Source organism: Netta rufina (genome assembly GCF_964035555.1).
Source record: "Netta rufina genome assembly, chromosome: 3".
NCBI lineage: Eukaryota > Metazoa > Chordata > Aves > Anseriformes > Anatidae > Netta > Netta rufina.
In genome coordinates, this window is record NC_140125.1 from 95,104,415 (window position 1) to 95,116,573 (window position 12,159).

The 12,159-nt window shown below is 39.7% G+C and overlaps 1 protein-coding gene across 1 annotated transcript in view; it reads right to left on the reverse strand.

Moving 5' to 3' along the window:
• Positions 1–12,159, reverse strand: part of ZNF451 (zinc finger protein 451) — a 40,047-nt gene that overhangs the window by 11,990 nt on the left and 15,898 nt on the right. Inside the window, exons 8-13 of the mRNA XM_084284100.1 lie at positions 11,272–11,425; positions 9,154–9,301; positions 6,935–8,586; positions 5,678–5,812; positions 2,402–2,532; positions 1,075–1,261 (exon numbers count right to left, since the gene is read on the reverse strand). Coding sequence (XP_084140226.1) covers positions 1,075–1,261; positions 2,402–2,532; positions 5,678–5,812; positions 6,935–8,586; positions 9,154–9,301; positions 11,272–11,425 — 2,407 coding nt within the window. The remainder of the gene's footprint in view (positions 1–1,074; positions 1,262–2,401; positions 2,533–5,677; positions 5,813–6,934; positions 8,587–9,153; positions 9,302–11,271; positions 11,426–12,159) is intronic.

Here is a 12,159-nt window from a genome sequence, read left to right on the forward strand (position 1 = left end):
GTAATCAGCTACGTTAAGAAACTTTACTGGTGTGGCTACTTCTGGATGGGAATGACATCTCCATAATCGAGCTGACAAACGTAGACCAGCATGGCCAGAACAATCTATAAGCACCTTTTCCGTGTCAGAAACACACGGATCAATTCCAGCTCACCACAGACCCAACCATTTCATTACCCCATTTATTTTTCCCTACTTTAATCGATCAATGCCAAATTGCTATTCAGTGCTAGCCCTCCACTTCGATCTTCCTGATAGTACAAGAGAAACACAGGACAGTTCTCCTACACCTGCATACTAGTAGGGTATTTTTCTCAAAATTGTTTAGAGCTACTTCAGAAACAGCTTTCTGTAACATCCACTCAACTTACACGCCCCAAAGCCACAACAAAACAACTGGAAATGCATTATCTTCTACGAAAACTTTACCTCAAGATGTTTTAAAATACCAAGAAGTATTTAAACTCATCTCAGCTCCAAAATCCTTTGCATTAAATAAGACTGCTCAAATCTCTGATTATTCTCTATAAAAAGGTGTAATAATTTCAGCATGCCATTAATAAGAAGATCGCATTAAAAATTTCATTGACATTTTTCCTCCTAACAGAGGTGTGAGTCATGTGTCAGTAAAGACAAATACCAAGTGACTGGAAGCGGCCAGGACAGCTGGAGATAAAATAGACAGAGATATTTTGGGAAATAACAACGAATTTAGCAGGGTCATACCTGTTTCAGACCCAGCACAAATCAGACAAAGCAGATTTGAACACAAGTCAATAAATATGCACGCTAGAGTGCTCTAAACAGCTTTTCTTTTACCAGAAAGGACTGAAATAACTGTTTTTCGCACGCTGTAACATAAAACAGGATTTGTTAGGTAGAACAAAAACATGCAGTTAAGTCTGGTTTCAAAACTTGTCCCAAGCAAACTGATCTTCTGAGCCGTATCTCATTGAAATGCAAGTACAATACAAGAAGCACCAAGTACCAACTTGTTTTATCAGCAAAAGCGTTCAGTTATTTTATTGAGAAGACTACTAGTCTACTGGAAATATTGGGCTTAATGCTTTCTACCTTTTGTGGTATCTGAAATGCTGTTTAGCAAGGCACACATCATGTCTCCTTCAATGTGGTGGGGATTTAGGATGCGAGCTGACCGCTGAGTCATCTTAAACTGAGTTTCCAGTTCCAGGAAGCTTTTGTCTCCGGAAAGTATAGTGAAAGGAATTTGCTTGGGCAAGTGCTCATCCAGACGACCAGCCTGCATGGAAACAAAGGACAGATGTTGAACCGAGATCGTAGTTTTATCTTGTGGGGTTTGGCTACCTTTCTGTAAGGCAGCTCTTCATAGGAAAGCCTTCTACAGCAGCTTACCTCCAGCTGTATCATCAAATTTATCAGCAAGTTATACAACTGCAAAAGGTGTTATTTTGATACTGCATTCATTCTGTACATATGATAATAGATACAGGGAATGGCTACCAGAACAGCACAGATACAGTATGCAAAAATTCTTTAAAACCATCATTTCAGAACCATCTCCACTACAAACAAGCTGAATGTGCAGAGCATTTTAAGAACCATTAAAAAAAAAAAAAAAAAGTAAGGCAACATATAAACACTGTGGCAAAACACATTTATAACTTAAAAGCACAACCTCAGGTAGGTTTTATCTAACTGATAAAATACTATATTAATAATATGAGTCCCCACAACACCCTAGATTCCTGTCCTTCACCTGCACTTCTCCCAACCCAAAGCCCCAGGTCTACTCAACATGGTACTGACCATGGGTCCTGCTCTCTTTGTCAGCTCAGCAGGGTGTCTGAAACTGAAACCCATTCAACTCCATCTTACAGTTAGCTCCAGATTTGGGCTACTTGAAGGGAGAGGCAAAAGTTACACTTCATTCTGAAGCAGAAACTCTAAGAACTTTTTTTTTTTTTTTTTTTTTTTTTAAAGTCTTCATTCCCTAACCAGCCTCCCACCCCTTCACAACAGACTGATATCCTCCATGGGATAACATTTTCATTCCAAAAGAAAGAAAGAAAAAAGAAAAAGAAGCAAAGCATAGGGCAAAGTGATAATGATGTACTATATTTACCCATTTATGCTGTATAATCTTCATGCAATCCATAATTTAATTCACAGGGACAAAAAGAAAATGTATGATATCTAAGTTTGTCCAAACATGTAGGGGGAGTGCTTCAAAATCACTTCTCAACAGGCTGTCTCCACCCAATTCAATGACAGGTTTGTTGTTCTTTTTAGTGGACATAGATGTTGTGTGAAGAGAATCTAAGAATCTTGCATGTAATTAAAAGTTATCAGTGTCAGACATCACCTGGCTACCCTTCTCTAGGTCCTGAAACAACAGCAAGGACAGCGTGCACTAACTTACATGAACACAGAGAGCAAAGTCTGCTGCCTCTCTTCTGGTACCACAACGTGGATGAAGGAAGAAGCATCCAATCCTCTTAAGATAATTATAAATTCTGCACTGCACTGGAGGTTTCCAGTTGCTGTGTCCTCCTAAGCAGTCAAAGAAAAGAAATGCATAGCATTAGCATTGTCACCATGAGTTAGGGATGCAAGGCAAAAGTAAAGGTACAACTGGCTTTAAAGACAAAATTTACTTTGACCAATGTAAAAGCTAAAAACAAAAATAATAATACATTACTAAAACCCCCACAGCCCTTGTTTGTGGGTTAGAAAGCAAAAAAAAAAATTGAAAGGAGCTAGCCTGATCCTGCACAAAGCCTCTCATTCAATTTTGTATGCATTTTTTTTATTAATTCTGAAAAAAATATTTTCCAGAAATGATGTGTGTTTGCATACAGCAACGTGTCTTTCCAGCTTTATACATAGTTCGTGGCCAATATACAGAATCAGAGGTGCTCTGGGAAAGTAGTACAATACCAGAAATGCTTTTCATAGGGAACCCTACACTGATACAGTTCCAGAGATTGTTTCCAGCAGAATCCGTAGCTTCCTGACACGTTGCATGTCAGAACTCTTTAAAGAGAAGTTTCAAGAACTGGAGCAGCAGCTGGAGGCCTGACAAAAACTTGGATGCAGTCAAGGATAAGTAAAATGAGGCTACATTTAAAAACAAAAACTAAACAACAAGAACAAAAAACACCAGCACACAACATGCAGGAACCTTCACAACCTAAAACATGTAGTTACTAGCTTAGAAAACAATTGGATAATAGGAAAAAGCTGAGTAAATAGATTGCTACAGATAAAAAAGAAAAGCTGAAACAGGTTGCAAGGGAAAAGAAAGGAGTAGCAACTGTCTCAAGAAGAAAGGGAAAACCAGAGGAGGTTGCAGTTACTATGACAACATAAAAAGAAAAACAAATGGAAGGACAATGTGAAGGGAGTTAGTAAGAATTTCACGACATTCCCAATTGCTAAGAAATAATGGGTCGGCAACAGGGAGGAAAACAAATGCTGCTTGATCTGCTGGGTGATATAATGGCTGGGTGTAAGGAAGGATTTTGACTGGAAAGTGAAACCAGTCATTGACTGTACTGCACATGAGGACTTGTGAAACTAAGACTCACATCAACAGGCCATGGAGGACCTCACATTCTCCTTGAATCTGATGAAAAAACAGCAGCAGTCTTCAGCAGATTTCTCCTGATTTTGTTTTCTTTTCACCCTAATGTCTATAAAAGGCTACCAAAAACAATCAGAAAGCTCAAGGATCTAGAAACAAACTATACAGAAAAGATTTAGAGGTACCTGCCCATGAGCAAAATGATCTTTGAGTTATTCTCATCTGCTGTGACAGCCTTGGCCACTGCCATTTGGGAAAGACTTGTAATCAGCCCTGGTTTTGGGTAGCAACACAGATTTTTGACCGTAACAGCTGGCAGAGCTGTATTTACTCTAGTGGAGCTGGACTACAAAACAGGTGGAAAAATACTGAATATATAAAAACAGAAATAATATATAATGGAGGAACTCAAAGAAAAGCTAGGGCTGTATTAACAACAGGAATAGTAGACATAATGCAGTAGGTATCATTAAAAAAAAGTCAGAGGTGCTGTTTGGAAGTGTAAAAAGGAAAAGAAAAAGAGACAGGGATGTTGCTATTGTTGAGGGCTAAACAAATACAATAGCATGCATTAAATAACTCTGTAAACTATTTCTTTGAGAGCATCTACAACATCTCCACATGTGCCTGGGAACCTTACTGTAACAATCCTTCTGACACTAAGAAATTGTTAAAATGTTCTCCGATACAAATCTGGCCCGTTTTAATGACCACTAACTCTTTAGCAAGGTTTTTCAGTTCAAATCCTCCAGCAACCATTCCCACCACGCAGCCTGGATGCAGCAATCCATTTGGAAAACAAGAAATTTAGCAGCACTGGCACGGACTGTTCAGTGCCACCAGGCCTGAGGATTCAAAACATCCCTGGGCACGTTGTCTTAACTGGCTTACCCTATCAATAGAGGTTCCTAACAACAGATTAGTAGCACTAAGACTGTCCTGTGGATTATTTCTCAGGTCAGAGAAGAACATTTCTGACAAGAATACAGTTCAGACAGGCTCAATCAATCCTTTCCTTACTGAATCAAAACAGGGTGTTTGACCTTGGAAAGAGATAACAGCACAGAAGACCTTGCCATAAGAAAGAAGCTTGGGTCAATCAGTGACAAACCAGTTTGAGCAGAGTAGCGAGCAAAGTATGACTGAAAGCAAGGGTCAGAAATCAAGGGGGTAAAAATTCACTTAACTGTGAAAAAATATTATTTACTAAGGAATTCTTTATAAAACACAGACAGAGTAACCCTGATTTTAGATGTGAGCCAAGCATCGTGTTTCTTCAAGTCAGATGCCCAATAATTTCTTATTTTAATCTGCAGAAAAATAAAATGTTGTTCCAAGCCTATTGAATAACTGTAGAAATCAGCAAACAACCTTCAGCAACTGCATCAAGGCCTTTCAGTGGTGTTTCAGGCCTTTCCCATTTTGAAACCACAACTTATTTGGACTTTACTGAAGTATTCAATGTACTGCAAGGGTAATAATTGAAGGCAGAAACAAAGAAAATCAGTAGAAAAGCCACAAACTGTATCAAGTTAATGGGATGCTATTGGTAGACTTCTCAAGAAGTTTTCTTACAAACCCATAGCAATGTGAGTTCTGCCAATCACCTGGTACCACTGCTAATGTCTTCCAGATGCAAGACCCCTAGTGATGTGCAGGATGACCAGGAACCTCCCCAAGAGGCAAGCCAGAGACCAAACAAAACTCAAGATCAAGAATGTAAAATCATGTCTTCTGGAACTAAAACCAAAAAACATTATGACAAGGACTTGGGAGCTAGAAGCTAGCTAGAAAGAAAAGAATCTGAGTATTATGGCTGCCCTGATAACTACAAAAAAACTAGTATGATACTGCGTAAGCAGCTTGAGCAGGGAAGCTAAAAAGACCCCTAAACCATTTAGGAACTCTGCCTACAGGATAGTCTACAAGGAACAGTAGGAGCAGCAGACCTGAAGACCAAGTTAGAAAAGTTCAAGAACATTTCTACTCATGGTGCCTGCGATATTGTGGCTTGAGGCCCTAGTGGCTGCTTGTTGTCTCAAAGGATTGCTGCTTGAGTATGTACGTGGACTCATTCATCTTCTCTTCCTGTTTCCCTCGACCACTTCTTACCTTGAAAGCCCCAGATAAATGTCCCTTGGTTCAGGTTAGCTGGCAGCTGCGTGAATAAGTTTCCCCAGTTGTCCAGATCCACCAACACAATGTGAGTCATGGTACTCAGGTAGTCAAGGTCAGGAAGTTCGCTGTCTTCAAGGGGATAAAAAGGAGGCATTTTAAGGTCACCTGACTGTCTGGTCAACCAACATACATCAACTCAGACAAGCTTTTAAAATTCAAGTATTCAATCATTCCAGAAGCTGACAGTAACACAACACGATGCTATTTGGGGGCTGCACTGTTTTAGCAGTATTTTTACATCAACTGAAGTAGCATTCAGTAATGCAAAAATTAGATAAAAGAGCAGCATCTTGCAGCATGATGGTGAAGAGCTGGATAGATGTGGTAGGCACAGAGAGCCCTTGTCATTCACTGAGATACTGATGCTTTTAACAGCACATTCAACTACACACACCCCTACGGTGGCATGTCCGTTACATTTAATTACACACATAAAAGCACATAAAATGCTTAGAGACATACTTTTTGCTGTATATCTGTCATAAATGTCAACCTTTACATCAAAAAATGACATCATGAGTAATTAAAAAATACTCCTGATTTTTGAACTTGTAAAACACACCTTTGGCATTCTTGATGTCATTCTTAGAAGTAACAAGAATCAAAAAAAAACACAAACACAATTGGATTTTTTAGGCAAAGCCAACCCAACACATACTGTGAACAAATTCTCAGCCACAGTTTTTTTGGCAAGTTAAGCACAACTGAGAAAATGGTGTTACAATAGAACTGCCCACACAGAAAGCACTATCATCCTCACAAATACGTATACATAAAAAGGAGTAAAGTTTCCTTCGAGTGTGTGTGTATATTTCCAGTCTATTTTGCATTTCTAGGCATAAGATCTCCACCTGGAGTCATTAATTGTCCTCCTTTTATCACCAAATTAGGCTCCCAAGCAATTTGAAAAATTAATGAGAGCACCTTTGGACTGAAACATTTCTCTGCCTTTTTGTTTTTCAGGACTTCATGCATAAGGTATACATCAATAAAATGTAGAGTTCAAGTTCTGGCAACTTGAATCTCAAGAATTCAATGTGCTACTTTGAGAAATAACAGATTCAATTCTGAACTGATTTATAGACTGGATATAGGAAAATGATTTGTTACATACTCACACTGACATTCAAACAGAGTGTGTTAAAATTAGCAATATTCTTCTAATGTAAAAACCTCCCAGTTTCTACATACCTTCACCGGGCTCTTCACAGTGTGCAGAGTTTTCTTTTTTTTCTTTCTTTACAGGGAATGGTCCCTGCAGAGGAGGAGACTGTGGTTTTTCCTGAGTCTTGGATGGATATGCATGCAATTTTGATTCGTGGGGCTTTTTGTCCACGCAAGCCCCGCTTGCTGTGAACTTGAACACTGTATTTTCCAATTCCGGCGTTAGATCTGATATATCAGGTTTCTGCAAGAAGCAGTGTTTCGTGTGATAGTGTTGATGCGCGCTCTGAAGATCGTCAAAGTTTTTGTTGCACGCAGCACACCTGACAACATACATCTCTTGCTTACTTTTCACTGACGCGTGGCAGTTGAGATGACTGTTCAGGTCGGCGACGTTCTGTGCAGTTTTGGAGCAGAAGCAACAGCGAAACCATAAGTTTCCTTTTTGCAGCATGGCTTTCTGACAATTCACGTAGTCGTTCCTCCTGTTTATTTTGGAGATGTAACTGGTCCGGCAGCCACAGGTTAAACGCTCTCCCTTTTCTACTGGGAGAAAGTCCTCGTCTTCTTTTATCGATACTTCCATCTGTTCGGGCACAAACGCATAGTCCATGCTATGAAGCTCTTTATAATGGATTAGGAATTCTTCCTCTTTGTCAAAGAAGAGATTACCACAAAGGCCACAGAAGAATTTAATTTGTATCTCTTCGTTATGATGCTCTTGGAAGTGTCGCTGCAGTGTTCCTACTTTCCGAAAGTGGCTTTTGCATAACCCACAGCAATACCTGTGAAACGCGTGGCTTTCTAGGGACATGCAGTGCTGTTTAACACTGTCTTCAGATTCAAACATCTCCTCGCAAATGCGGCATTGCCATCTTCCCAGAACAGGGCTTTTTTCAGGGGACAGCTCCATAGGACTGGGAGTGCGGTCTTTCCTCTCACTGGTGTAAATGCATGCGGTGTCAGAAACTGATGGCATAGGCTCATCTGCTAGAGCTTCTTGCTCGTAATAGTAACTATGTCCACCATGACGTTCAGTCACATGCTTCATAATATCCTTTTCTTTGAGGAGATCTACAGAGCATGCTCTGCACCAGAAGAGAAAGTTGGTCAAGTGTGCTCCCCCATGGAATCGGCTCATGTGCAGGTGGATAATGCTGGAATTTTCAGCAAGCTTTCCGCACACGGCACACTTGTGACAGATCCTATTTGCTGACAAAATGTGGTTTTCTACTGCCTCTTCGGTAAAAAACTTCTGAAGGCATTCACAAAACCAGGCTTTTACCTTGCTAGCATTGCTTTGACTTTGGTTTCCTATGTGATCTTCGTTTTTGTCTGGTAGTTCACTCTTCCGTTTTGAAGGAGAACCACCTTCATTGATTGATTCATTCGACGTCAAATGTCTCTTGAGCAATGTTCTTGATCGATCCATAGTGTGGCTCAAATGAGATGAGTCTTTATTTTTTTCATTGATGTGACAGAACATCAAGATGGACTCTTCCATTGTAGCATGAACTTTAACGTTGTGCTGAGTGCTCTGCTTATGCTGGGTGATCTCCTTCTCGTCAGCAAGCAGCTTATCACAGCCCTCACAGTGACCTTTTGTCTTAAACACCCCTGCGATCTGGGAGATGCTCTTCTTGGACAGCGCCACAGGGCCAGAATTACGACAACGTGTTCTAGAATGGATTAAAAAAGCACAATAAAGGTGTTGTATCACAACCTGAAACTTTTTTTTTTTTAAACTTTCAAATCTACTTTAAAATTGTTCCTAGTAGCTAAGCAATTAGCGTGTGAAAGCAGTGTCCTCTGTCCACTTCAACTGACTTACTGGCTTGTCAACAGAACTATGCAATGCTTAGTTGCACCTTAAAGAGAATTAGGTGCTAATTTCCAACACTAGCACTTATGTTTTTGACAAAGTACATTTTAGAAATCAAATGTTGACAACTTAGAAATAGGGGAACAGCGACCAATAAAGCCCTGTTCTCTGTTACAAGAAGAATATAAACAAAAAGGATAAGATTAGCATTCTGCAGTGGATTGCATGGAGTAAGGGAGGGTAAAAGACATGGAAAGGAGGTATTTTTTTGTGATAGTTTACCCATTAAGTCAACATTCAGATGGTCCTAGATGCCCTGAAATCCATTAGCACCAGTACAAGATACATCCGTTCAGGTTATACAAGCACATCACTTATCAGTACATGGGTATTAGCGTTATAAAGACAGCCACCCCACACCAACCTGAAATGAGCTGTTAATTCCATGTGTGAGCGCAGTATCTGGGAGCAGGATATGCACTTCACTTGGAAGGGGACCTCTTTGCAGAGAGATATCAGCAGTTTCTTTGCATATGATGGGAAAGGCAGAGGAAAGCCATCCTTCTTTTCCTCTGTAATGCAGAATGGCAGAAAGTGCAACCATACATTAAGGAATTCTTTCATAATATTCATCTTTCAGACAAGGTTTCTACAGTTGTGTTCATTTGTCACAGGGTTCAGAAATTGAGTTACCATGTGTCAGCTGATCCCCAGTATTTGTGAAATAAAAGTTTTAAAAGTTTAAACTGCATTAATATGTTAAACTTCTGTAACAATCTCATATCTGCATCTTTAGCATCTTGTTTTTTTTCATATTCCGTGACTGACTGTTTCCATTTTAATCCTTCTGCAAGTTCAGGTCAGCTATCTCTCTCAGGAAGGTTCTTACTGATTTGCTTCACCTTAATCTATCACCACCTGTCTTCTCTTACTACATATACTTTTCCTTAAAGTCATGGTATTTTTAAAAAAGAAAAAAAAATAATGCAACTCAATAACAAGTTTGATCACCTCTCTCTTTCCCATTCTTAGTGGGACTTTTCCTTGTATTTTTAGAATTTTTTGCTGTTCTGATCATACTCCATGGATAACTCCAGGTACTAGCCAAATAAAAAAAAATATTCTGTTGAAAAGAGAATGGTAAATGGCTTACAAACTGTACACTGCTGTCAATGTTCTGCATCTTATGAGGCAAACTCTATTTTAATTTTCTGCTTAGTAAGACGTAATGAACAGTAGGAAGTAATTTGAGTTTGGGCCTTTGAACTCAACAGATCTCACAGACCATGTTGACAATAATAATCAAAGACCTACCAATGCAAAGGAAAAAAAAAATGAGCATTTTTGTTGCTGGTTTGAGCTAAGTGCTACCCATCTCTCTATTCTGTGCTATTCATCTTTCCAAAGCAACAGGTTACCAGTAAATTTTATTTTAAACCTACAACCTGATTTTCAACACAAGTCAGCACGTTCATAATTAATAATTTATCTGAGAATAAAATACATCAGATTTAGAAAATGTAAGAGAACTCTGAATAGTGCAGCTGACAGACACTTCCATGCAGATGGAAGAACTGATGCAGCCCACAGGAAGGTTCCTTCAAAGCTTCTCTTCACTACATAAATCCTGCAGCCGCACTGGGGGAGGCCACAAAGGTAAATATGTTTACCAGGATGAGAAATTGTATTGGTCCTTTTGACCATGCAGGCTTATCCTGAAAGCTACTCTATCTAAAACGTGGCAGCTTCTTGAGTAAGAAGCCAGCTCCATCTATCTGTCATCTACCTCAGCCACTTACCTAATGTTAGAGTAAATGCTTTAATGCCTATTGCATATGGCAAAGCTGAGAAGTCAGCTTTGTCAGCACAGTCTGACAGGTCACCGACCCTGTTTTCAAGAGCACGATTATTCAGACATCTGTGGAATCTAGAAAGCAGGGCTCAGGATGTTACCAGCTGACAACGTAACCAGGAGCTTAACCTTCAGCAGCAACACTACCAGTGCAAGGCACCAGCCCTGCTGCATTGTTCTAGCTAAGCTGATGAAATCTGCAGTTATATGGAGAAGGAACTTTCACTTATTTATTTTTTTTCTCAACAGGTGTGCCAAGGACACAGACAAGAAAAATCATCTCCAGCAGATTTCAGACAACACAGTAGGGGGCAGGAACATCACAGCCTGACTGGACTGAAAAAGACACATATGTGTTTTGGTCCAGGTTTCTATCAACACGTTAAAAGTAAAACTACTTAAGACAGTGTCAATTTAATACAGGGTTACTGGAAGATGAGAAGCTTGTATGAGAGGACTGAGGAATCACTTCTACGCAAAAAATGTAAACTTCAAAGCATCTCCTCTTACAGAGTTTGTAACACCTTACAGAATGTGTAAGGCCTTAAAGTAAAAATAAGAACTTATTCAAAACAAAATTAAAGGCCTTAAATTTTTCTGCTGGGTAAAAAGCTTAAATAATTTCACATTGTAAAGAGAAATTATCAGGAGGAATGAAAAGCACACACAGTACACTTAGAAGCAACGTACCAAGCAATTTATAAACCTGGAGGAAGTGCTTCTTTCCTGACATATGCTGCAAGCACTCATCTCTTTTGGTGAAGAGGAGGAAGCACTGCGGGCATGCAAAACACTGAATATGCTGTGGAGGGAGATCTTTTTTATGTCCGTCATTTTCGTTTAGCTGGAAAATAAAATCATCCGATAAGGAAAAACACTAAGCCAACAACGTGGTCCCATTTCTCCCCATGTCCATCCATTCCCCATCCCTCCCTCCCCCTGTTTATCTACAGGCTATGTGCTTCAGCTTGTGAGGCACAAGGCCCAACTTCCATCGTATTAAACTCATCCTGACTGCACTGGTAACTTTCCCATTCCCTTCTTGCACCACTGCTGGCAACTGCTTTCTGTCAATTCTTCACAAGTCCCTTTATCAGGCTCTCACAAAAAAAGCTCCCGACCAACCTGTGACTCTTAAAATCAACTCTTTCCACTCTTTGTATTCTACACAACTTCAAGTCTCTGCTTTTAGGGCAAAGGTCCTCTCATTCTTTTATGATGTTTTTGCTTAGTCTTTTCTTCTGTCTCCCTGAAGAATCTGCATGCCATGTTCATGCTTTCTTCCAAAACTTTGTTTAGGAAGTGATAACTCACTTTGTTATCTCCCCTTCCTTTCATACCAAAGTAATCCTATCGTTACACGCTGCAAGAGTCACTTCCTTTCACCAAACTTGTCTCTAACTCCTGCTAATGCCCCTGGACATAACCATATTGGTTATTAAATCACTAAACTTTGAAGATGCTATCTGGTATCCGATTCAACACCAAGCTGCTTAAATAAAACCAGGCACCCTGAAGGTAACAGCTGAGCATCTGTCACTGAACTGAAGGGAAAATCAGAGGACATCAGAAAAGAAA